The sequence below is a fragment of the Echiichthys vipera genome (assembly GCF_963691815.1).
Source record: "Echiichthys vipera genome assembly, chromosome: 10".
Taxonomy (NCBI): Eukaryota; Metazoa; Chordata; class Actinopteri; order Perciformes; family Trachinidae; genus Echiichthys; species Echiichthys vipera.
In genome coordinates, this window is record NC_139835.1 from 25303370 (window position 1) to 25329403 (window position 26034).

At 42.1% G+C, this 26034-nt stretch overlaps 1 protein-coding gene across 1 annotated transcript; it reads left to right on the top strand.

The window, feature by feature from the left end:
• Nucleotides 1-25035, top strand: fhip1b (FHF complex subunit HOOK interacting protein 1B). Its single transcript, XM_083922209.1, has 12 exons — nt 1-290; nt 6670-7160; nt 10438-10842; nt 11619-11849; nt 14168-14413; nt 14890-15057; nt 15361-15440; nt 16003-16160; nt 16463-17866; nt 18463-18641; nt 19095-19257; nt 20267-25035. Exons 2-12 carry the CDS (start codon nt 7032-7034, stop codon nt 20575-20577), a joined length of 3474 nt encoding a protein of 1157 aa, XP_083778335.1. The 5' UTR covers nt 1-290; nt 6670-7031; the 3' UTR covers nt 20578-25035.
• The last annotated feature ends 999 nt before the right edge of the window (nt 25036-26034 follow it).

A 26034-nucleotide genomic window follows, 5' to 3' on the forward strand; every position in this document is an offset into this window, starting at 1 on the left:
AGTGTTAGAGAAACCATCAAATGGGATGTTTATCTGTCGTTAACAGGATGCACAGCCGCCCGAGTGAAGGAGTGGTTCGTGTGTTAGGTTCCCCCGGTCAACATGGTCTAGCTCGCCCCGCTGTCTCCGGGTTACCCGCGGTGCTGCTCCTCCGTTTGCTGCTCTGACATTGTGGAATTCATTAGCAGCCAGTCGTTAGCAACCGAACCAGCGCTAACTCACTAGCAACCAGCAACTGTAGCAGGTATCCGTGAAACCGGGACTGCTGAGGCTCCACAAATATCAAAAAGGTAAGTACTTTTTTATTACCTTGTATTAAAGTACACACATGACGAGTTCACCACACACATGGTTGACATTTATAAGACTAAGCTAATTATCTTAGCTGTAAGCTCGCTACATCATCTTGCTATTGAAATGCATTGATTGTTGTTTACCGTTCGAGCCTGAAGTGTATGGAGGACTAAGCGTGACTTAAGTCTCAATAAAAGCATAAATACATGTTTATAAACAATAATAAATACATGCTGAAATAAATGAATGCATAAATAAATACATGACTAAGTGGGACCTCCTACCTTATTAAAATATGGGCACAGAAATAAATGAGGTGAACAAAAATGTAGAAATAAATGTAAAGCATTAATTTTTTTTATATATGCATTTATCTTATTTATGCATGTATTTATTTATTTCAGCATTCATTTATCATTTCAGTGTTTATTAATACCTGTATTAATTTATACATTTATGTATGCATTTATTTATTCATTGAGACCCTTAGCCCTCCATAGAGATAAGCCGCTTGAGCTGTTTATTTTTTATTGAAAATATTCAACGTAAACATTTTCTTACATGTTCCAGAGTTATATAAAATGCCAAACAATGCATATTTAAATGTAGAAACAATACCAACATAAATTAAAATGTACAAAGATAGTAAAACATAAAAAATGGAATTGAATAACAAAAACAAAATGTATGGGGATCTGCTAAACTAAGGGAGTATATTTGAAATGCCTAAGGGCCCATCCACACGAGAATGCGTTTTCCTATAAACGCCCATTTTTAATACCGGTTAGGCCGACCATCCATAATAAATAATCTAATAGTTTTTGCCACTTTATAATTTGTTAAATTATAGAGTTAGTGTTTTAATTTTTCCATAGTGTGTCTAATATGATTTAAAATCTGAATCTTTAAAAATAAAGGAGGGCAGTTTAAGCCAAATCCTTTTATGGATATAGTATTTTGCCTAAATAATGAAATGAATGAATTATGTCATCCGACGAATATTTGGGATAGTTACAAATTTGTAATAAATCCATGTTCGAGTAACATTTTTTACAAAACATTTCAAAAAAGGCACTTCTGTAAATCAACCTATAAAGAAGTAACCTCAAAACAATCTACATAAACCTGTTCAGTCGTTTTCCCCTCACAATAATAAACGAACATCTGTTATTGTATGTAGTAAGTACACTTTGGTTGGCTAACATGAGATCTGGCGCAGGATGATGACTAACGGGATCAGATGTTAAGTGCAATGCTATACACGTTGATTAACCAATCAGTTTAAAAGGCAAGGTCGTCCTATTTTTTGATGTCTGAGAGCGAGGTGCGCCAAGTGTGTCACACTGAAGGGGACGCATGATGGTCCAAAACACTGCAGTGATTGATGGCTGACTTTGATCTAATCAGGACGGATCACAGGTTGTTTCACACAGAGGATATTATTTTCCCTTAAAAACTTGTCTTTGGTCGTCGTCTTTACCCACGTCAGCTGTTGCTAAAGCGCCTAATCCTTCAATAGTTTGCCTTCTAAATGAACCGAAATTTCAGTAGATCAGTTGATTAAAGGCAAAAAGCTGAAGTTAACGTGATAGTTTGAATTCACTCAAGTGAACTCTGAGTATTGACTGAAATGTGTCTTTAGCATTGAAAACTTTTAAGTATGCGAAGGAACAAACGCTTGATCGGACTTCTTGTCTTTTGTAATTTTTTGAAACGTGTCTCCTGTTGATGTTTTCTCCTGCTTTAAAACATCATTTAGCTATTTTCACAAAATGAACCCAATGTCCTCTTACTAGCTTTTACCAGAGCTTTAGAAAGCATCTCAAAGCTTTCATTAGCAAGGTCAAGAGCGGATTTTTATGCTCAGTTGACAATTGGTCAGTTTTGTAGATAAGCAAGAAAAAAACAAAACAGTTTTTACTTCTCCAATATGAACATTTACTGGTTTCCTCAATAGTCTCGAGCAGTACAATAAATATCTTTGATAGAACCAGCAATTCAGATATGTCACCTTGAGCTCTGGGAAACTGCGATGGGCTATTTTCACCATTTTCTGACATTTAATAGACCAACCAATTCCTCAAGAAAATAAGTTGCATATAAATTGATCATGTAAGTAATTGCTGGTTGCAGACAGTTTTTTAATATAGCAAAAGATCTTGTGAAACTGTTCTTGTATTAAGCCAAAAAAAGACCAACTGATGCACTTGAAACCTGTCCTGTCTCTTGGATACAGGCAGACCTCTTTCAGTGAAAGTGATCCCCCGCCCAAGTGTAGTTGGCAGTTGTGTTAAGATCACTTTTAAGATTGGAAACAAGTCCCTAATTGTGTACCATAGGTCAGAAGTTACACATACTTGTTTTACAGAGACAGCTTTTGATGATGGGCTGAGAAGCTGGTTGTCATAGTGAAGGGTGGGGGTTGCAGATCGATAGTATTTGTTGGCAAACAAGATCAGTTAACAGGCTGCAGGAAATACATTAGTCACAATACATAGATTCACAAGAAGCATTTTCTGGTGTGCGTTTTCAGATCAGCTCTGCGGCTGACCTAAAAATGCACATTAGGTGAAGGATGTATCAGCACATATCTGGCGCAGCTGCTGCTGTGAAAGCTCGCTGCCTCTACCACTGCAAACACAGATGGGATCAGTGGAGTTCAACAGTCAAAACAGATGGGGACAGTCGCAGACGTAGAAATGTGAGGCGTGTGAAGGGCAGAATGCGCAGAGACGGTGGAGTTAAGCCAGTTTTCACACCTGTGCACACCTGGATAATTCCTGCAGAAAGCAGGCGCGGCTGTCTGAAGTCACAGAACCTTTGGCAGCAAGCTATTCTCCATTTTCGGTCTGTCTGTCTGTGAGACGGTATATCTTGGCCTTTAGACATTGCGGTGTGAGATTGTAACAGTTAAGACGAGCTGTGTCATGGTGTGTTTGATCAGTAATGTTTGACGAACTCTTGTCTTTATGGAGGCAACCTCCCTTTACTGGAATCTGTGGTTGAACTTTGAACTCATTTTATGGGTGTTTCTTTTTAATGGTGCTGTGTGTGTGTGACACATTTTGAGTTTCCGTATTTGAATCAGAAAGCATTGTCTTGAAAGCTGAGACAGACTGGCTGACGTGCGTTTAAGGTACTTGCATTTATGGTAAATCATGGGCAGATTGTATTTTTCATTGCTTATTTTCCTTTTCTGTCACTTCGCTGGTAGAGGTCTCTGTTTTGACCCTGTGGGTTGGGTTCCTTTCCACTTTTTAATGTCTGGGTATGGATTCATTCAGTGCCTTTAAAGAAAAGCTAGTGTTTCTTTTCTCTGAGCAACATGACTATCATTAAATTTGACTCACCTGCTGACAGCTTGTGAATCATTAAAAGAAGTGGGCGTTACACTTTACCAGACTTTTTCAGTGCCGTTTGTCTATAGATACTCACAGCTGCTGTATTCAATAAAGAAAAGCGTGGAGCGTTATTGATTTAGGGTTGTCATATGTTACCTGTGCCTGACCTTAGTCCGAGTCATGTGACTTTAGTCCACATTATGTGGCCACAAATAAAATCTACTTTAAAGTTTATCTACACTTCCCTATTAGGCGTGAAACTATTATTAGTGAAACTACTTTTTTCTAACTTTGATAACTGGATTATTCGAAAGCAAATCTATCTTTGAAGTATCAGATAAACTTGTAGGCCTGGAAGGGGCTCTCAGATGTTGGGTCACAGCAGGAAAAAGGCATCAAAACATCAAAACCACTCCCGCACTATAATCCACTTCTCCACTGTGGATCCATCTGTTCAGTCTTTTCCAAATAATCCTCACAATAAATGACTAAATACACTACGTCCGGCAGATATTTCTGGAGCTTTTAGGAGGTGAGCGTTAGTATTGTTCAGCTATATAATGGAAAAACTATGAATGTTAATCAACGATAACAGGTTGAGAGTATCTGATACTCTGATTTTTGACAATTTCATGTTTACAGTTAATCCGGCACTGCAGAAATGAACAGAAACCGTAAACCTGTTACAGTAATGGTTGTCAGGTTGCTTTTTTGAGAAATCGTTAACTATTTCTTGGACTTTGGTTGCCATCACTTTTTAACATAAAAATTAGGGATCTCAAAATGTGCAGCCCCAAAATAAATAAATCAAGATGATGGACAAGGTGACCAGTGCTGATGAGCCAATGGATCTGTGGTTGGACTCCTCAAGCATTGCTGGATCCATTTTTGAGGGATAAAAACACAAACTACAAAAAAGTGTGTTCAATTACCATAATAAAGGTTTTTGTGGTCATATATTCTCATTATTTAGTTGATGTTTAACTCCATAGCATTTTAATTACTCATAAAAAAAGGTGACTAAAAATTATTTAGGTGACTAGTTTTTAAAGTATGTGTTGAGTCCTGCTTCAATGCATATAAATTCATAGAGAGTGGCTAATTTCTATTAGATAAGTTCTTATGGATGTTACCAATGATTAGTGGATCAAGACTACAACCACTGGCAATGCACAAAGGTGGAGCAAGAAGAACTGTGCATCCCCTGGACATTGGTTCTGTCGTTGCAGGTGTTAATCAGCTTCATTTCCATCTCTTCAAAATATGACTGCAAATGTGTCCTGGATAAACAACGTGTTGAAGGTTATAGCCCAAACTGAAACTCTATCAGTTCACTATGGCTGGTTGCTCCCTCTTGTCTCTTAGCTCCCTTGCGATAGCATGCAAAACGGATCAACCAGATATTTTATCAGCAATCACAGAGATCGTACTTAGCATGCGATGTAGCCCTGACCATGTAATTACTCTTATATTCTGAAATAAAAACTAAGATTTGTTGTCATATGATCTCAAAAGCTCATTTTATGCTTTCACTAATCCGTATGTTGAAAAAAAAGGCGGAAAGCACCTGAGGAGGTGGCAATATTTTGTACTCTAATACTTAATTTTACTACAGTTGTGGATCATAATTCATTGAAGAAAAGCTATCCAACCTTTAATGATTAGCCTAATCTGTTGATAGATTTGACTTGAGGGAATTGCTGGGAATTTGCATGCATAATACAGGACAGCCAGTTGAGCAGAAGGTGGACTGGATGTAGCTTTTCCACAGAAGGACTGAATGGTTTCCCTGGTAACACCATACTGTCGAGGCTGACTTATGTTGTTTAGGAGAAACACAGAAAAAAACACAGACGCTCTTTAGAACAAATGAGAGATTTCTGAATCACGTTTGTTTTGTCTATATTTGGAGATTGAATTTGAATATGTTCAGACCAGACAATTTCATGTTATGTTGCAAATGAACGATTAGGATTGGATTCCATTTTCTGCACATCTGATGCATGTGATGAAGTATGTAGGATCATTTAACTTTAATTCACTGGATTTGCCAAAATAGTCATTCCCACTTGGTTATTTTATCTATAGAAATTTCCCCCTTTGAGTTTTGAGGGAATGCTTTCACAATGTGTATTTTACATTTTATACATGTTTCCCACCTTAACTTCTGGCATAATGAATACCCTTTTAACTGTATTGACTTGGTGTGCTTCAGACATGTATAATTATAGAGTTAAATGCTGCACTATCTTAGACTAATCCAGATTACGACTAGTTTTAGATTTGGTGTTCAAATGCCACTGTAGGCCTAACAAACACAGTGACTACCATAATATAAAACTATTTCATTACATTTTCAGAGCCAAACTAAAGGAAAGACCAACATATATTTAAGCAATCTACACTATTATATATACTGTGTATAAAAAAAACACAAGTCCATGTATTCTTGGGGCTTCAAAATGTTTGAAAGTGATAATTCGCACTGGTTTGCGTCTGATGGGGCCAGGTCCATAAAGCATGCTAAAATCATTGGGGCTCAAAATCCAAAACCTGACTTGAATGAGCCTAACAAACCAGTCGGGGCGAAATGGGTTGGTTAATTCAATTCAAGTTCATCTGCTATCGCACCGATTCATGCGAAGTTTCAGGTAGTCAAGAAAAGTGAAATCACATACCAAATAATTTAACACGCATGTAGGTCCAGCCTATATTTAATGATTCATCATTGTATCATTTGTTATTTTTTTTACATATTTAAGTTGATTTTACGTAAACAGTGGTTAATAAAGTTAAATATCTCGGCAGCATGGCAGATCTCATCTCATAAAATCATCTCTTCCCCGTCAGGCCAGTGTCACAGAAACTCTGGTTAGCCTGACAGTTAGCCTGCCTCGAACAAGGTTGGTTTGCCAGCACAAGTTGCCATAGTAACTGAGGTTATGGAAATGGAGATGGACTTAATAAATCCTGGTTTGTTTGGTAAGCTGTCTTTACGGAACAGGCCTCTGATGTGTTTTGTGTTTGTTTACAGAGTGGCCGTCCTGACAGGCTATGGAGTGGTGTTGGCTTCAGACTGGATGACAGGGTCTAAAGGGTGGACAGGTCCGCACAGATTCTAAAGCAGCAGCGGGCTTTTCCTAGATGAACACTGACTGGCGGTGACAGCGCCTTTGCAGTAGACCTCCCTCCCCTCCTTCTCTGTTTGGATACACTTCCCCTCCCCCTTCTCCCCCTCCTCTCCCTGTCTCCCGCTCCTCTTCCTTCCCTCATCTTCTCCTTTTCCTCCCTCTTGATTTTTTTTTTGCCTTTTGTCGCTCGCTGCTATACTTTACTGGAACTCCCCCTCGTCGTTGAGTTCTTGTGACCATTGACCTGCCTCTCCCCGGGTCCAGTATGAGCTGGCTGAGCAGGCTGAACCCGCGGGGTCCTGGGAGCCGGTCTGGCCGGAGCGCCGCCCCCTCCAGCCCCTGCACCGCTGACCCAGAGACCTGCCTCATGGTGTTTGAGAACCACTGGAGACAGGTGAGCTGGAGTCGACTTCTTTTCTTGAATTTACATACTTTATTGTGACAATAACATATTGGGCTCTTTCTGGCCTCAACTTTTCCTCTCTTCCATAACTTGGATATTAGCTTTGCTTAAAAACATTTAACAAGTCGCCAGTAACAGTCATTATCCAAACCACTTAGTGGCGCACTCACACTGTCCATTCGTACCGTACCCCGTGCTTTAGAGTAATTGCCCCGCCCTCTCCCCCTGCAGCCCAGGCCCGTTTGTACTCACATTACTTGAATTGATCCAGGCCACGGCGTGAATGCGTATTGCTTATACCTCATCACTCATCAGGGATTTAGTTTTGTCTGACTGTTTTTGAACAATTCATCTGACCAAATCTGCAGTCAACACTCCACCTCTACATCCGACCACCGCATCTTTTTAAATGTCCATCGCGGGGAACAGACGCATATAAGAGGACACCAGGACCTCGGTCGATGCTCGTGCCCGTACACGTGCATTCGTGCTTTACTGAAGTCCACCCTTCTCAACTGGGCCGCGGCCGGCAAGCATGCCGTGCCTGGGCGCGGTACGGTTGTACTCACACTGGTCAAACGAGCTAGACTTTAGCCATGAAGCGTGCTTGGGCACATTACGAATGGACAGTGTGAGTGCGCCCTTGGTGAAGAATGATGCAAAGTGAATGATTTTTTTCTTAGAAATAATGACCAAAAGGTAAGCAAAATGTCAATTTAACCCAGAGGTTTTGAAACTGTGAGGCTTACCTTCCCTGGAGGAGTTGTCCTCTTCTCACTCCTTTTCTGAGTCATAACTCAGTCACATCTGAGCACACAGACATGAAACACACATTTTAGATTCAGTGTATCTTACACTCTCCAAGGATATCATTATATCTGATGTTTTGGTAGAGAAACATCCATAAATCCAGTCAGAAATTGTAGAAAAAAACACTCCTTTTAACTCCAGAACATGCCTGAGAATCATTACATCTTTTAAATTTCCTTCAGTCTTTAAGGGCGCACTCACACTGTCCATCCGTACCGTGCCCCGTGCTTTAGGGTACTTGCCCCCCTCATGGTGAATTCTCGAAACTGCCTGTTTTCTCCAACCAACAGTCCAAAGATGCTCTTTACTCCATTTTATATAACCTATAAACAGCAAATATATTTTGCTTAATAACGAACTTAATTTCAGCTTCAATCTGTTCCACCCTGCACTATGAGTCATTTACAATGGTTATAAAAATATTTCCATGTTTTCTTTTTGTGTGTTGAGCCACACAGATAAATAAGGAAACATTCACTTGTGTTGAACAGTAAATAACAGCGAGACCAGTTAGAATTTGATGGCTCTGTCTTCGTTTTGGTGAATGATTCTCTGTCCGGACACAGCAAGTGTGGATGTTCACACACTCAGTTGGCTGCTATGCTGATGAGAGTGGTCAGTCTACTTAAACAGCATGGCTGGCTGTTGTCCAATCACTGCCTGAAGGTTTTATAGGTTACAGAGCCTCGCCACTGCCTGACTGTTTCATTTTCTTAGAGGCAATATTACACATCTGAGTGATATTTATTGGTTTGTTGTGGGAGGCTCATGGTGCGTGTGGAAGCTTTGCAACTTTACTCTTTCCAGTCAATTTTGCATGGAGGCTTATTAATCCGTTCAAGTATAAATCCATTACAGCAGAAGCAGACAGGAAAAGGGGGATATGTTGCAGCTGAATTGGAACATATCCACAAGATATCCAAGTTCTCCAATATGCCGCTACATGATTCCTATTACTGTATCTAACATGCATGTGTTGGGTTGGAGGGAAACTGTCATTTTAAAATATAACATCCATCCTGGTTGTTTTCATAGTTTGTAAGGGTAAAGATAAAATATCTCCATAGCCCAGTAACATGTAAATGGACATAAGAAAATAAAACACTAAAACAAGGTGTTTTGTGGAAAAGTGTGTTTCTCATACACATTTTGTGTTGTGCAACATTCACCACATTGGTTTTGGCCTCCAGCTCATACATTTACCAACCACAAACTTCAAGCTGCTTAAACACAAAGAAGCACGTCTCTTATCTGCACAAGCTGCTTGCATTTCTTCCAATTCATCATTTCTGTTGTCATGCTGACTGGCAGACCTCTTGATAAATGTTGTGAAACATGTCATTTGTCAGTTTGTTTAGTTTTCACGCAACAATTATGCAATCATTTTAAACATATTGTGTCGTGCCAGTATTTACTTTGTGTGTGTGTGTTTAAATATATATATTTTTTAATTTATTTTTTATTTATATATCATATAAATCCTGTGTTGCGCTGCTCAGGATAACGCCTAAATGACTAGCAAGCCAGTAGCCTAGAGCCTCTCCCTACATGTTGTATTAGACTTGAAAGGCGTGACCCAGAGTTCCCTGTGTGAACGCAACCTTTCCTATCTGGGCGGCTGTATGTATGTGGTTGACTCACCTCAGGCCACAGCTCTCGCTCAAGGACCCCACTCTTCAGTGTGGATTATCAGTTTAAAAGGTGTATATCCAGTCACCGTCCATGGTGGTGTGGGAGAAGACCACTAATCCGTTTTTCTTTGTCTTGTCTTGTCTCATGTCTCGGCTCCACACAGGTGCCACTGATAACAACCAAAACATGACAACAGGCCTTTTTTGCAGCAGCCATTGTAGAAACAGCACAGGTGTTACTAATAACGTTAATGATGGCTCTGTTCCAATTAAGAGGCCCAGTATGCTATAACATTCGATGTGTCCAGAATGACTCCCTTGTTCACTACAGATTTAACTATAAAGTGTTTCTTCTATATAAAGTAGTAAGTGAGTGAACAGTAAAATGATTAGCATAATTTTGCACCATCACTGACATCTGAAGTGTAACACAACTGTAATTTTGTAATGTATTTTGCCACGGACATAACTTTTCCCCCTCCCACTGTTTCAGACACTTCAGACTTGATTAAAATGGCAGATAGTAAATAAAGGGGTTTGGGACAGATGATACCATGAAACTGAGGCTGCTAAATGGAATTCAGGCATCATTGATTATTCAAACCAGCGCTTTTCCCACTGTGATACGTCAAAATGTCCAGATTAATGAATTGTACCAGGTCATTAGACTGCTGCTGTATGCATACTGACTTCCAAACAGAACAGAACAGAACTGAAATGGAATGAAATGCCTGTCAGGTTACACTTTTGTTACTTTTTAACTCCTCATACAAGGACAGCAATGTTAAGAGTTAAACATTACACCAAAACTCTGTTCCTTCATTCAGGTTTCTTGGGTGTTGGAGCAGCAGGAACCTTCATCCTCCAGCGATGACCTGGCGGCAGTGAGGAATCACACCGACCAGATGTTATGTCTGCTGGCAGAGGAGCGGCCGTCCGAGAGCCCAGAGGGTGGCACGGGCGTGGCACCCATGGGCCCAATACTGGAGCTGGTGGTCACCGAGAATATTCTGGAGGGCCTGGTTCAGTGGCACCTCCGCCGCGGCCTGGACCCAGACAGCCAGGGTGCGCTGCTCAAGCTGTTTGAGATGCTCATCGGGCAGTCCCAGCAGCCTCTGCTGCAGCACACAGCCGTCCTCCACCCCCTGCTGAGGCTGCTGGGAGCGTGCGCTGACCCAGAACTCGGTTGTCCTTCAGCCCTGGAAAACAGCCTCGTACTGCTGCTCAACCAGGTACAGTCGCCTACAGGCTATATACTCTGTGAATATCCACCTACAGTCTAGCTAAATTAGCTAAATGAAATTGGAAACCCCACACTTGACTATTCCAGTCAACGTTACACAAATTATTTTGGTCTTGATAATCAGAAAAGAGCTCTTGTTGAACGACTGTTTTGTTGTGTTGCTCCAGAAACTGCAGTCGAACACATGACGGCAGTTGTCTCAAACTGATCCAGTAATGGGCCGCCGTGGCTGCAGGTTTTCATTCCAACCAAGCAAGAACACACCTGATCCAACAAACCCGACTGTGTGAAGGCGATTCAGTTGGTTGAATAAGTCTAGTCAGGTGTGTTCTTGCTTGGTTGGAATGAAAACCTGCAGCCACAGCTTTACTGGATCAGTTTGAGATGCCTGCATTACGGTGAAGTGTGCAGTAAGATTACCTTGTGAGCTGCAATATGCATGTCAAAGGCAAAAGAAAACATTGGCTTGTTACATTTTTTTTTTTTTAAATATTCACTAAGTTTCAGACCTAAAAAGTGAACTTGTGTAAAATAATTTGTGTGAGGGTGAAAAGCAGCCACTGGATCAGAAAGCAAACTATTAGAATGACCACATTATGATCCTCCATCGTGATTAATAGACATCGCACATGTTCACCTTACTTTATGGTTTTCCTGACTGATAAGTTTGAAACTGGGAGGTTTCCTAAAATCAGCAGAAAGTGTCAAAAATGTTTTAATCATACCCTGTCAGTTGTTTTAATTGTGACTGTAACTCCCCTCCAGATCTGCGTGACCATGGCCCGGCAGCCTGTGGTTCTCGAGATGTTGTTCCGAGCGGCTCCGGCTCAGCAGGGCTCCACCAACCTGCTGATCTTCTCCCTCCTTGTGCCGTTCATCCACCGGGACGGAGCCATCGGCCAGCAGGCCAGAGACGCACTGCTGCTGGTCATGGCGGCCTCAGCCAGCCGCGAGGCTGTGGCACGTTACATTGCCGAGAACTCCTACTTCTGTCCTGTGAGTGAGGGTGTTCATGTTCACTAGGTTGTTATGGAAAGTGTTATATTGTCGACATTACCTGGGGTTTTCGTAGATAAGGTGGTTACACAAGATGCAGAAATTCAACTTTATTTTCAACCTGGTTTAGGTTATTGGCATATTTTTGATAGCTGGACCTAGAGGGGTAAAATCGAGCTTTGATCAAAGCCCCTCAGAAAGCCAGTGCGCCAGAACACCATGACTCACATTCATTAATTATCTCATTCAATTGTTAATAACTCACAAAAGTAGGACGGAGGTCTGATCATTTGGGTTTAATGGTTTATTAACATCCTTATACCATAGCTGACTTAACAGTAATTCACATTACTATGCAATACTATGCACGGCATCAAGCTCTATTATTTATAGTGGATGTTGGCGCTGTATTATCTGTGTTATATACACATGTCTATGACCTACTCCTGAATGATGTGATAGTTGAGGACAGCTTATAATGTTGGATCCTGGCTCCCCCGGCACTGCTTTTAAGATGGAGAGGTTTGTGTGTGCGCTGTGTAATTCTGCATCAGTCATGGTGAACGATAATGGAAGGGGAAGGACGTGACTTTGCATTCTGACTGGCAGCTCATCTTAATCTACATCCTATCAGCTCTGCGTCAACTTAGAAGGCTTCCTGTAGGCTTCTTCAAAGAAAAAAAGTACCCAGTAAAAGTAGTTCATCTGTACCCGGTGTGTGAGTGTAAACTAGAATAAAACATGTCAGGTGTGTGTCGAGGCTTGAGCTCTTTATCAGGAAAGATCCTGACAGAAGCTACACTTTTGCTTCCTTGCCCATGGTTTTTGTCTGCACGCACCAAATTTTCCAAATCAACCTTACCCAACAGCATGCGTTTATGTTTAAGATAAAGGGATAATTTGAAAGTCCTCTGTATCAAACAGACACTAAGCTTTGATACAGTACTGGCAAACAAAAACGATACTGGATACCCCTTACCTCGGCAAAGAGGAAAAAAACTCCTTTGACCACAAAACAGGATCATTTTCTACCTTTTTTAAAAAAACTAACCACCTGTTCTTTCATCTGTGCAGCCTTGGGTTTTAGATCTGATTTATTTTATAGCTTCGGTACATTTGATACTGTGGATATTGTATTGTTTTGAAACATGTGGTATAGAAACCATGAGTACTGATACCTTTGACAACCTTACTGCTGTTGCTTTACACACGTTGATGATGTTGAAACTACAAGGATAGCTAACCAAAGGAATTAAATTGAAATTTAACTGCATGATAGAACATCACTCGTGGTAAATAATTTTTTTACTTTTAGATTAAAAAAAGCAAAACAAAAACGACTCAGTGTGACGATGTTAGGACATATTTTCTGTGAGTGTGAGTGTGTAAATTATCCAACAGATATAAGTTTGCCTGTGTTGTTGTAGTTTTGTCCAGCAGCCACTAGGTGCTATTAAAGAGTCATATTTTGCTGATTGCACCTTAAACTGTATTTCTACTCAATGACACTGTACCATCTCCCAGGATTTCCTTTTCATAGGTACTCGGTATGTGTGCACATTTTAACTTTAGGATCATAGTTCTAATTCCAGTTCAGCTTCAAAACAGTATTGGGAGAAAGAGCAGCGTGGCGTGATGAATTTGTCTGTATACAATTTTTTTAATGCTGAGGTCAGTACTGTTATCTTTTCCTCTGCCTGTTCAGACTGGTGTTAAAGAGCTGGCTCAGCTCTTTTCTGCCCGCTCTCCTTCCAGCATCTTCAGTCTGACCTACTTGCAGGCTAGAAGGACCATGCTCCCCTCACTGATTCTCACTGTGTTCTGCCTTTGCATGCTCACACACACACTCGAATCTGCTTTGTTTGACATTTGTGAATGCAGCACCAGCAGTTGATTCTGTAAAATCTGTAATTTATAGTGTAGTACTGCATGCAGTGCTCCTCACGAACACACTGCTCTTTTCTCCCATCCTGTGATCTCTGCATAGTTTTTGATGAATGATGAACAAGCAAAAACAGTCTCTGTACAACAGATGTATTTACTTTTGCAAATTTCCCATCATGTCTATACATACTGGGAGGTATTTTGCATATCAGACTCCCTTCTGAAGACTGCTGTTGTGTATATATACCCGTGGGGTCATGACTGGTATTATGATAACAGAATGAGTTTCAGCCAAGATACAAGAGAACATCACAAAATCCAAAGGTTGACATCCTGAAACGACTTTGTTTGTCAGACCAACAACCCAAAATAAGTCAGTCAGTCACCTACTCACCCACAGCTGTCTCATCTGAAGCCTCTCCGTCTCTTCTCAGGTGTTGGCGACGGGCCTCAGCGCTCTCTACTCCTCTCTGCCCAGGAAGATTGAGGTCCGAGGAGACGACTGGCATGCCCTGCGGCGGGAGGACTGGATGGGAGTGTCGTCGCTCGTGCTCTTCATGAATTCACTGGAGTTTTGCAACGCTGTGGTGCAGGTCGCTCATCCCCTGGTTCGCTCCCAGCTCCTGGACTACCTCCACAATGGCTTCCTTGTACCCGTTATGGGCCCCGCGCTGCATAAGGTAGGATAAGGATGGGTTGCACAAACAAGATCATGGTTACTCTGGATAATCAGTTAGAAAAAGTTACTGTTATTATTTTTTGCTCTGTGCACCGCAAACTATCTGCATACCATTCAGGGTACTGAATTACTGTTACTGTAAGTAAAACAGGATATGGTGGACTACACAGATGAAATAAAACCACCTTTTTTGGCTGCTCTTTAGTTACATTATTTTTTGTGAATTAAATATAATATATATTTATATATATTTAATAAAATAAATTAGCTAGGGAAAATTTGTGTGGACTTTCTGGACTTTCATCAACAGATGAGTCAGATTGTCAATGCAAAAAACTATTTCATAATATTTGGAGAGTTTGTCTCATTGTCCATTTTTATTCTTAGACTTCATCTTATTCATAGGCCAGATGTCGCACTGCCTTTTTTTGCAGTTATAATTCAAGTGTGTGTGTGTGTGTGTGTGTGTGTTTGTAGTCATCGGTGGACGAGATGATTGCCAGCACCGCCTACCTGGACCTTTTCCTGCGCAGCGTGTCGGAGACGTCCCTCCTTAAAACCTTCCTGCGCTTCATCCTGCTGCATCGCCACGACAACGACACCATCCTGGACACATTGCTCACTCGCATCAGCAGCAATTCAAGGGTATAAAAATAAACTGTATATACGTGTGTGTTCCCGTACAGCCTCAAGGCCCTTATATGAACTCCGTAGCGTGGGTGGTGCGTGGGCTAACAAAGAAGAATTGATTTCAAGTGATTCCAGCAGAATACAAAAGTATCTAGTTTTTCAGAACAAACATGGAGAGTAAATGTCGAAGTCTGCTGCATCTTGTAATATCGGTAAAACAATACACAGGGAACTATACTATAACATGAATGGCATTCATACAATCTCCCCATGTAATAACCGTCTTCTAACTAGTTTCCTCATCTATGCGTTTTGCAGCTCTGCATGGTATCGTTGAGTCTCTTCAGGACTCTTCTGTCCCTGAACTGCGAAGACGTCATGCTGCAGCTCGTTCTCAGGTACATCTGCACAGCTCAGCATCTCTTCCCATGTGTTATGTTTTTAAAAGGCTCATTTAATATGGAAAACACAGATCTAATATATGTGTCACAAACTCACCATTTATCGTTAGTGGTCATAGTGGAAAAGTCTTTTTGCCTCTCCATCTGCTTTCCTTTGAGTGAGCAATTTTATTTTTCTGTGAACTACATTTTTCTGATTTGCAAAGAAACACTGTGTCTCTGAGATGTGTGTCCTCCTTTCAGAATGTTGAAAAATTAAATGAGATGTGTTCCCCTGCCCCTGAACAGTCCCAAATATGGAACATACTGTCCCCACATTTAAATTATTGACAAGCATTTTGTGAACTTCCAACGCCAGTTTTGCCTTTTTGACTTCACGACTAAAACGGCACAACTGGGCTGCCTGTGACTTTGTACTTCTCTGTATCCTCTCACCAGGATGATTGAGAATCCTGATTCACATGTTGACTAAAGTTTGTTACTGCCGACTGTAACAGCAAGATCAAATAGCCAATTACTGAATTTATAAATGGTTTGTGCACATGTTTATGGTTTTCAGGTATCTACTGCCCTGTACCCATGTAATGCTGAGTCAGCGTCGCGCTATCAGGGAGACTGACCTGTACGGAAAGTCAGCAGACAAGTTCCTGTCGCTGATCCCAGAGTGCTGCCGGCTGAATGCTGAGCGAGACGAGGACGGTCCATTCTGGGGCAAAGGTGGGCAGCACACACCTGTACAAAAAAAACCCCCGGAAGAGTTCACTCATAGCTGTGGTTGTGAAGTGACCAACTATGGATATTTGAACCTTTAAAACACTTTTTCATCTATTAGTTGGCTCAAAGTAACTAATTCAAGAGCACAAAGTATGAGCTTTAGTTTAATTTCTCATGATACCTACTAGGTTCTGTAGACACAGACCACATTTCTGTATGTAATTATATAAATATGCTTTAAATGATGTACTTGACAATGATGTGAGAATGTTAAGTGGTTGCATCTGTATTTTGTCATCCTTTAGTACTGAACAGTCCCACCACAGAGTCTCCAGCTCCACCCAGACCCAGCACGCCATCCCGCTTAGCTTTCTTCATCCGCCAACAGAGCAGCGGAGGCAGCTCAGGAGGAGGGGGTGCCTCTACCCCCACCAGCATGGAGCCACTGCAGTCTGGTCCTTCCAGCTCCCACCCCCTGTCCCCGGAAAGCCCGATGAACCAGCTGCAAACTAACACAGAGTGTCTGGACTGGGATTCGGGTTACCTGGAGTACCTCAAGGACGCCCGGCGGGGCATTGAGATTTGCTCCTGGGCCTGCCGCGACTGGTCGGTGCCCTATGATGGAGAAAACCCCTCCCCCAACACGGCCCCTGCACCCCCACCTCCCCCTACCTCCAACCCCTCCATGGCTTTATTCCCTGAGCATTTTTCTTTCCAGCAGGGCGTAAACAGTAACACCCCTCCAGGCCAGCAGAGGGCGGCCATTGTGGCTGCAGCACGATCCGAGTGGAGCAGCTCAGAACGGGACAGTGGAGAGTGGGACGTTACGATCGGCAAAAATAACTGCATTAGCCTCACGCCACGCTCCAAGAAACGCAGCCTGCAGAGAGAGGAGCTCCATCCAAAGCCTGTCCCTTGTCTCGTCCCCTCGTCCTCGCCCTCAGCCGCCCCTTTATTGACTTCCCACCCTGCCTCGTCGCCAGCACCTCACAACCCCACCTCTGCCATCACTGTTAGCTACCAGGCCATGTATAACGGTACAACGGGGCAGGGGGACGGGTGCTCAGACAATAGAGACAGAGGACTGGAGGTTAAGAAAGTCAAGAGAGATTTGGGGGAGCAGCAGTTTTTGGATGAAAACGCAAATCAAAATGGATCACTTCTCACCTGCCCCTCCCAGAGCTGCACCGCTCTTCCACAGTCCATTTTTAGCAACAGTGACATGAGTGATGCAAAATCGCTTCGCCCCCACCAGATTTCCTCTCAGAGCCCTGTCACCCAGCCAACCCAGCCGTCTGACACCAAACTGCTGACCAGCGACACCTCAAACACACAAAGTGCATCCTCAGATCTTCCAGAAGCCGACCAGGCACAACAATCTGTAGAGAGTCTTATCCAGGAGCTGCTGGAGCAGGCACCGGGAGAACCGCAGCTCCCCGGAGACTCCAACGGTCAGGGCATCAGCATCGAGGCCTTCACACAGGAGTTGCGGGAGCTGGAGGACCGGGTGAGGGAGCGCAACAGAGCAGCCTGGCAGCAGGAGGAAACCGCCAAAGACTCCCTGTCCTCTGAGCGGCAGGAGGAGAAACAGCAGCCGTCCTCGGCCCTGGAGGTGAAGCTGACGGGTGACACGAAGGGAGACGGGCCTGTGTTGGGCCTCTGCAGTCCTGCGAGACCACTAAATCAGCCTGCCTCTCAGCCGTACACAGGTGAGACTCACATTACTGAGGTCTTTCTTTTGCTGGTGTGTTTTAATCCTAGACTTTTTTTATTTGAAGGGGAACAGTGTTAAAAGTATGACTTTTTTGACTTACTTAAACGCTGTATAGCAGCACGTCCTTAATGATAAAGAGGCCAGTTGGAAGTAGCATTAAGTGACAATGCTAGTGTTACTCGCCATGGGTTAACTTCTTCTCTTGGTGTCTTTACTGTCAGCACACGCTTCGCTCTCTTAAATAAGTAGGTGCGTGTTTATGCTACTGATGAATATACATGGTAGTCTGAGTACCTGGTAGTCATGCTTCAACAGCACTTGAATAACATTTCTAGCAGCAATAGCCGCAGCTTGTGTATTAATCATTCTTTATAGGCACAATTTTCCATTAAGTCAGTCCTGAAATCATAGGGGATAGATTAGAGTTTTTTACTTTCCGCAGTGGCAGGTTTTATAGTCCCCATTTAACCTAGACAAGCCTTTAAAGCACCCTGCTGTCTATTTTTCACACTTTGACAGCCTCTACGCCACCTAATTATAAAAAAAAAACCTGTCAAAGACACCTCGATCCATCAGTCTGTCTCTGTGCAGGTCCGTTCATGGTGGTTCTGTTTGCCAAGCTGGAGAACATGCTCCAAAACTCGCTGTACGTCAACATCCTGCTCACGGGCATCGTGGCCCAGCTGGCCTGTTATCCTCAGCCCCTCCTACGCTCCTTCCTGCTCAACACCAATATGGTCTTCCAGCCCAGCGTCAAGTCACTGATCCAGGTACACTGCACTATGAAAAACGGGATGTATTGAATCAAGAACGCTCTACATGCTCTGAACTTAATTATATTTCTAAACCAGGTGGAAACCGGAGAAAAGTTTCTGTATTTCTACTTGGAAGTGATGACAGTTTTTAGTCTCCTGTTTGTAGGCATAGATGTCCACTTCCAGCCCACCTCACTTCTGCTAGCTTCTGTTCCAAACGCATCAGGCCCACAATGTATTTATTTATTATTTATATTTATATATATATATATTTTTTTTTTTTCATTTCTGTCCGTATACTAAGATGCTGTAAAATGACTAATACTGTATTGGACAGTAAAAAGAAAACCCACTTCAGTTTGGGTACAGTGATAGGTCTTGAGCGAAATTTTCTGACCCAGTAACGCACAAATACAAGCCAGCTGCCTTTGAAGATCAAACACTTTCTAATCTCCTGACTCACCTCAGGTTCTAAGTTCTGTGAAGAACCGTATCGAGGCGTTTGCTGCCTCTCATGAGGACTTCCCCGCCATGCTGAAGAAAGCCCAGCAGTACTTGGTGGCCCGAGGCAAAGTGGATTGGGCTGACTCCCCCGCAGCAGTTCCTACCCTGCGGCGCTCGGATTCGTTAGGTGAGCATGGAAACAGTATGTGTGTCGTATGTCGCCGGTATCTAGTCAGGCAGACGAGGACAGCGTTACAGTTTTTGCCTTCCCTGAACTAGAACAGAACCAGATGCAAGCGATTCAATGAATTATCAAGGACTAAAAGTGTGAGATTTATTAAGTAGAATCAATTTAACAAGTTATTTCCCTGCAGGTTGAAATATTGTGTAAAATTTATAAAGAACAATTTATACACTGGAGTAGTCTCAGAGTGATTAACATAAGTATAATTTAACTTTAAAAATAATTAAAAACAGAATAATTCATGACAACTAATAAACATGAGATTTTATGGAAAAATATCTTTAAAAAAGAGACAATTGCAATAATGAAACTTTTAAAATTTAATATTGGAATTTGGAAGAAAAATGTCCTACAATTTTGTCACTTCTCATTTTGTTTCAAGATGATGAAGCTTTCTATGTTTATCATAAATAAGTCATAGAGTGTCGTCTTTACCTAGTTTGTAAAGTGTCCTGAGATAACTTTTGTTATGATTTGGCACTATAAATAAAATTGAATTGAGTTAAACTTGAATGGAAAGAGAAGTTGAACAAAAGCATCTGAACTCAAGGTCCACTTAATAGATTTTGTTGCAGAGCTTCCGCCACCTTTGAAAGCCCTGAAAGAACCTTGTAAGTGGTCCTTGGTAAATGGCCTTTCTAGTCTTCCAACCACTCAATGCGCTTTCACACTACTTGCCACATTCATGCACTGATAGCAGTGGTTCTCATGCAAGGATCTAACCAATCAGATGCACATTCACACACCAACGGCACATTTACAGTTCAGTTTCTTGCCCAAGGACACTTCCACATGTTAACCGGAGGAGCTGGGGATCGAACTGCCGATCTTTTGATTAGTGGACCCGCTGATCCTGAGCCACAGCCGCTCTGAACCTTGAGTTCACAATAAATTCAAGTCACATATCCTTAGCACTGTGCTGACTTTTAAACCCAGCGTTTTCTTGTTCCAGTGAAGAGTCGCAAGCCATCTCTCGGAGACCTTATCCTTCGCCACACCAACAGCCCGACGCGGGCTCGACATGCCGCCCAGCTGGCCCTTGCACACGTACGGGACGGCAGCCAGTCGCTGCACAGCGCTCTGTTCAGGGGAGGTGGAGGCGCAGGGGCATCTGGCTTGGAGAAGCAAGCCGAGGCACTGCGAGTGAAGAACGCCGTCTACTGTGCCGTTATCTTCTGCGAGTTTCTCAAGGAGCTGGCTGCCCTGGCTCAAGAGCATGCTGTCACTCTGCCTTTCCCTCACAGCCAGGAGGCGGAGGAGTAGACGGTGAACTCCTCAAACTCTGAATTAATCTAGCTCTTAGCCTCCATTTCTTTTTGATTAGGCTGTAGAAAGAGTCACCTATGATTCTCGCTGAGAGTCACCTGAGGACGGACAGGAGCACTAAGACTTCTCTGGCCCTGAAGTGGGCCGTCTCCAATGACACAGACAAAAAGCAAGATGAAAACAGTGGAGTTTTGTACCAAAATCGTTATAAGATACTTATATGACTGGAAGAATTTTCCTCATCTGTAAACTTATATGATATTGTGCATATCATGTATTATATTTACATTCTCTACATAGAAAATCTCAGTAAAGGCTTGAGATTTAGGAGCTTGTACATACACGTACCATGTCATGGTATAATGTGACACAGTGAAGCCACAGATAAAAGAAATAGGTGCACATATTGGTGCTAGTCTCCATGTTTTAAGTTGAAAGGGTGCTTTCAGGCGGCACAGGAGGAGAAGAAGGTTTTGTCCATAACAAAATTACAACAAAAACACCAAAAATTGTTTGGCAGGAAAAAGTGTAGACTCGTCAATCACCTACAGAGTGATCCGATCATCTTTGGCCGTCTCTGTACGACAGGCTCCTCTTTGCTTTTGTCCTCTTATCAAGGACGGGCTGATAAAAAGAGAGAGCTCACAGAGAAGCAGAAAGTGTTCCTAGGAGCATCTCAAGTGTCCACTTTATTTTTTTTAAAAGGCCGCACTGCTGTAAATGTCACCAGTGATGGAGATGAAAACTGGAACGCGCAGGGGAGGGAAGGTGCCACTTTCTCTCCCGTGAGTCAGCGCGGCCGACACAAACGTACTGGAAAACTTTGGGTAATGAATACCATTTTTTTTTATTTTTGTCTTTTGCATTTGCACCATTTTCTAGACATATCAGCAGCGCGTGGGAGCGGGTGTGTCTGTCGCCGTGTATGTTGAGGTCTATTTGAACGGTTGAACTCCTTTCCAAAAGGTGAGGCCAGCTCTTCGGGCCGTCAGTAAGCCATTCACCTGTTGCCATAAAAGGAGGCTGTCGGGTTGAAAATGCAGCACTGCTTTACAGTTCGTACCTTTTGTGCATCATTTAGCCTCTTTAAAGAAGACCCGAGTCTGCCAGAAAAAGCTGAAAAGGGAAGGTTTTTATTTTCTAGCGAGCGTTGGCATGATTTCTATTTACTTTGAAAAGGATCCTCATGAGGCATTCACTGACCTATCTTTAAACAAACACTTGTGTTTGTGAGCTAAAAATGAAGCTCGTCAGAGGCGATCTCAATTTCACCCTTTCCATTTTTAGTCGTAGTCGTTTTCAAAATATTTTGTCTTTTGGATGAGACGGGCCAAAATGAACATACGACTTAACATGCTGCTATTTTTCTTTTTTTTAAAAACACTAACACCCATTTGTATTAGTGTAGTAGCTACTGTGTCTTCATTTCATTGTCAGGTACCAAGTACAAATGTGCACGTGAGGATGTGCCAGAGTCAGTGCCAGTGTTGTGATCGGCGTTTAATTTATTTTCTTGTGTCTGAGGTTGAATGAAGTGGCAGCCACACAGTGTTAAGAAGCGTTCGCCAAGATGAAATTCTCTTTTTCGATATCCTTCTTTTTTCCCCCTCAACGACCTTTTGAGGCTTTGAAATTGCTGCGTGTCTGTAGTTTGTTGAGATGATAGATGGTCTATTTATTTTACAGGTTTGTAATTTCTTTAATCATTTTCTATTTTTTAACCGTAAATCAGTTAAGAAAATGATTGGGAAGTAACCTGTAAAATGAAGCATTACCCGTGTGACTGCGTATGTAAAATTCATCAGACTCATCACGCAGCTTTTCGTGCATCCATTTGGTTTTCCTGCACACACTCACACACACACTCTCTCTCAACTTTTAGCAGCAGAGAAGCTGCCAAAAGTTTCTGCCATCCTTCAACACTTCAATTTTTTGAAAATTGAACGCCACAATTTTTTCGACAACCGTTTCATCTCACAAGTTGAAACCTCTCAGCTTGTCGAAGCCATATCCATATTTGTAAATGTTCATTACTGCTTTAACTCACTTTTCTATGGATTTTCTAGACACATTTCGTAACAGCCCGCAGTTTTAATACAGTTAGTGAAGCGTCTCTGCATGCCAATTAAGGCCAGGTTTATAATAGAATTATAATGAAATAGCTTAGAGTAAGTTTTCTTTGGGTTGTCGATAGTGCTGAGCTTAAATTAGCTTCCATTCAGTAGGTTTCAGTGGTTAGTGAGTCATCCTGGAGCCTGAGATGAGCGACGGCAAGGAATACGTTTCGCTCTGAATGTTTGCTCCCGGTTAATTAAGTTGGCAGAGAAATCACTTATGTATTTTATCCGCTGCCATCCATCAATCCATCCATCCGTTCGGTCGGTCAGATCTGCCCCCGTTGCACAGAGAAAAAGGGCCAGAGGCTCTCATACCTCATCAGCTTCCTCTACTTTTTTACACTGATGATTGTGTTTTTAAATATTTTTTACAAACGGCTCCGTTAAAACTCCTTTTTTCTCAGTACTATCGCTCACTTGGTCGGTCACATTGTAACTCAGCAGTTTCAGTATATTGTCTGTATTTCTGTAACACATCCGTGGACACCAAAGAATGTCTCTCTCTCAATAACACAGTAGTGAAACTCCCAGGGTAACTGTTCAAGCAATGAGGGAGTTTCATGGCAATCTGTTGTAAAAATATATACAAGTACCACTTTTCAAATGCTCAAAGTGCTTTCAAATAACCCCGCAAAAAAGGTGCCAATGCCTAACGTAATACAGTTACAAGGAAATAAGGACAGAAACATTATGATAACATTGTACTCACCAAGTTTATTGGTGCAACATTGTCAGAAGAGCCAATGGTCAAACCTGTGAACAAAAGACCAAAGCTGGAATAAACTGGACAGACAAATGAACTGAATTGGTCAGGGCCAGTTGGGTTTACGAGACTCAGCTGTAATAAAACGTTTTTTTTAAAGGAGCTGCTTAGTAACTCTGAGATGAAAAACCTGGCATTGGTCCTGCATGACCGAATTTCTTTGTCCTTATTTGGGTTTTAAGCCCACGTACACCTGTCTACATTCCCTGCAGTCATTGTTCACCGTTTACTGTTTGTATAGGTTTCTCAACATTTACCTGTATTTCATATTTAAAAACACAAAGACGTAGATGTGGCAAAGCTTGTAACATGGCGTTTTTATAAAAGGGACTTCTTCCCAGTGTTGTCAGCTGAGCTTCAATTTAGTGCAGCACTGATGAGTAGAAACATATTTTGCACACAGTGAAATAAAGAAGGGTGTTTGGCAAATATACCGCGGTTACTGTGATGGATTACCTCGCGTTCTTATGGAAGTTGTTTGTCACACTCTGCAAAGACTGGCAGCAAATGCCTCTCTGCGGGTAGAAAAGTGAGCCCTCCAACTGTGCAGGAACCAGTAGGGACCGTGGACGGTTAAAAACACTCAAACACTGACTTAAATTCTTCAAAATGACATGTGGAAAAATTAATTTTGTTTTCTAAATACGCAGCAACTCACACAGCTGGACAGCCAACGCAGAAATGCCTTTTAACGGCACTTCCTTTCACAGCTGTCATCAGAAACCGTCTTACTGTAATCAAGTGACGAGAAAGATGAATGAACTCGTCTTCTCGTGTTGGCTTGATGAACAGGCGTCTCAGCTGGGGGTGGTTGCTGTGTCCTCGTCTCCCCTCGGTTCTTTTCAGACTCCGATTCATTTGTTTGATCAAACTTTGATTGTGTAAACTGACAAAGGTGGTGGGAAGTGGTAAACCCAAAGCTAAGCTTCAGAAAATGTTGTCATGTCACAGAGTTAGTGTTTTTTTTTCTCTACTGTGTTTTAGACAGATATACGTGAACACTACAATTGATCTGTCAATGAGTTAAAAATAGAATCAGACGCTTCAAATTCACAGTTGTTTATTTAGCTAAAGTAAGAGCATGTTATGTTTTGTATATTTAAGGCAAGCAAGCTAAAGACTTCACTTGTCACTGACTTTCATTTGAAGTATAGCACTCCCTTTTGTTCCAGGGTGGGGTATGATCGTCTGTTCCATCGTCCTGACATGGTTTACACTTTGCAACGCATTTCAGTTCCAAACGCACATGCGGTTACGGTTTGTTTCTGACGTCGTTTTGACTGCACGACCACAACAACTGAAACATTTTCAGCTGCCTTTTTAGAACTTGTTTTCACGGTTGGTTTCGTAAAACACACCGTGTACACGTTTGAAAATCGTGTTTTCATGTGTTGGCTTGCGAGACTTATCACGGGAAGTCCAATATCTTCTCCCTTTTCCCTTTTTTCTTTGAAAAGTTTGGACTTTTCCCGCCCCCTAACGGATTTCTCCCCTGTGATCTATGCAAAACACGCTCTGGTGTCGGACGTTTGAGGCCGGAAGACGATGTGGACTGATGTAATGTGTAAATACTGTACAAAAGCAATGGGTCAAAAATGCAGAGGTATGTGAAATCACCAATAGGACAGAATGAAAATCGTGCTACGAATAATGCAATGATGAATGTTGTCAGAAATATTTTTCTATATTTTGAAATCATTAGAAAAAAGAAACAGACAAAAATACAAAGTGGGGGAAAAGCTGTCAGAAGAACACTACAAAGGGAATGTTTTTATTAATTTATAAAATTCTTTGCCTAGCAATATCACTTTTGTCCTGGTGTCCTTTTCTTTGTCGTCTTGTGATTGTACGTCAGGATATTCCACGTCTACGTGGTCTCATGGGAGGGCGTATAAATAGCACGCCACTTTTCATGACTTTCATGACTTTTCGCGTGCATGTCTACGCATATTAAGCTTTTCGCGTGTCATTTAACGCCCGTAGTTCCCCAGGGTTAGGGTCAGGGTTAGGGTCAGGGTTAGGGTTAGGGCATTTCACGCCCGTTATTTCAGCCGTCCTTCACATGAAATATTGATTTAAAAACAACCCTCTGACAGAAAGCTCCACCACCCACACGTGGGTTTCCCCTCAATGACATTTGTGTGTCACATGACAACGCCATCTCTGCACTATACAAGTCAATCGAGACTACATGGCGCGAAATGACACGCAAAAATCATGAAATGCGTTGTAATTATACGCGAGATGGCTTGAGAGAAATAGCGTGTCATTCACACGCCTTTTGGTGAGACCAGGCTGTCCACGTATAGAACATACGTTACTTCTACTTCCACCAAAGAGGGATTTTACTTCTTTAACTGTTTCAATTAAACGATTTCTAACGGCCTGAAGAGGTGAAACTTCCCAGTATGTAACATGAAAAATGGCAAAAGCTAAGAGTCTCAAAGGAATATACATTATTGTGTGTAATAGAAGAATATGTAATATTTTGGGAACCACTGAGATAAAAGACCAACTAGGAGCACGTTAACATGCTCACAGCACAAACACTAAGCGGTGTTCATTTATTATTTA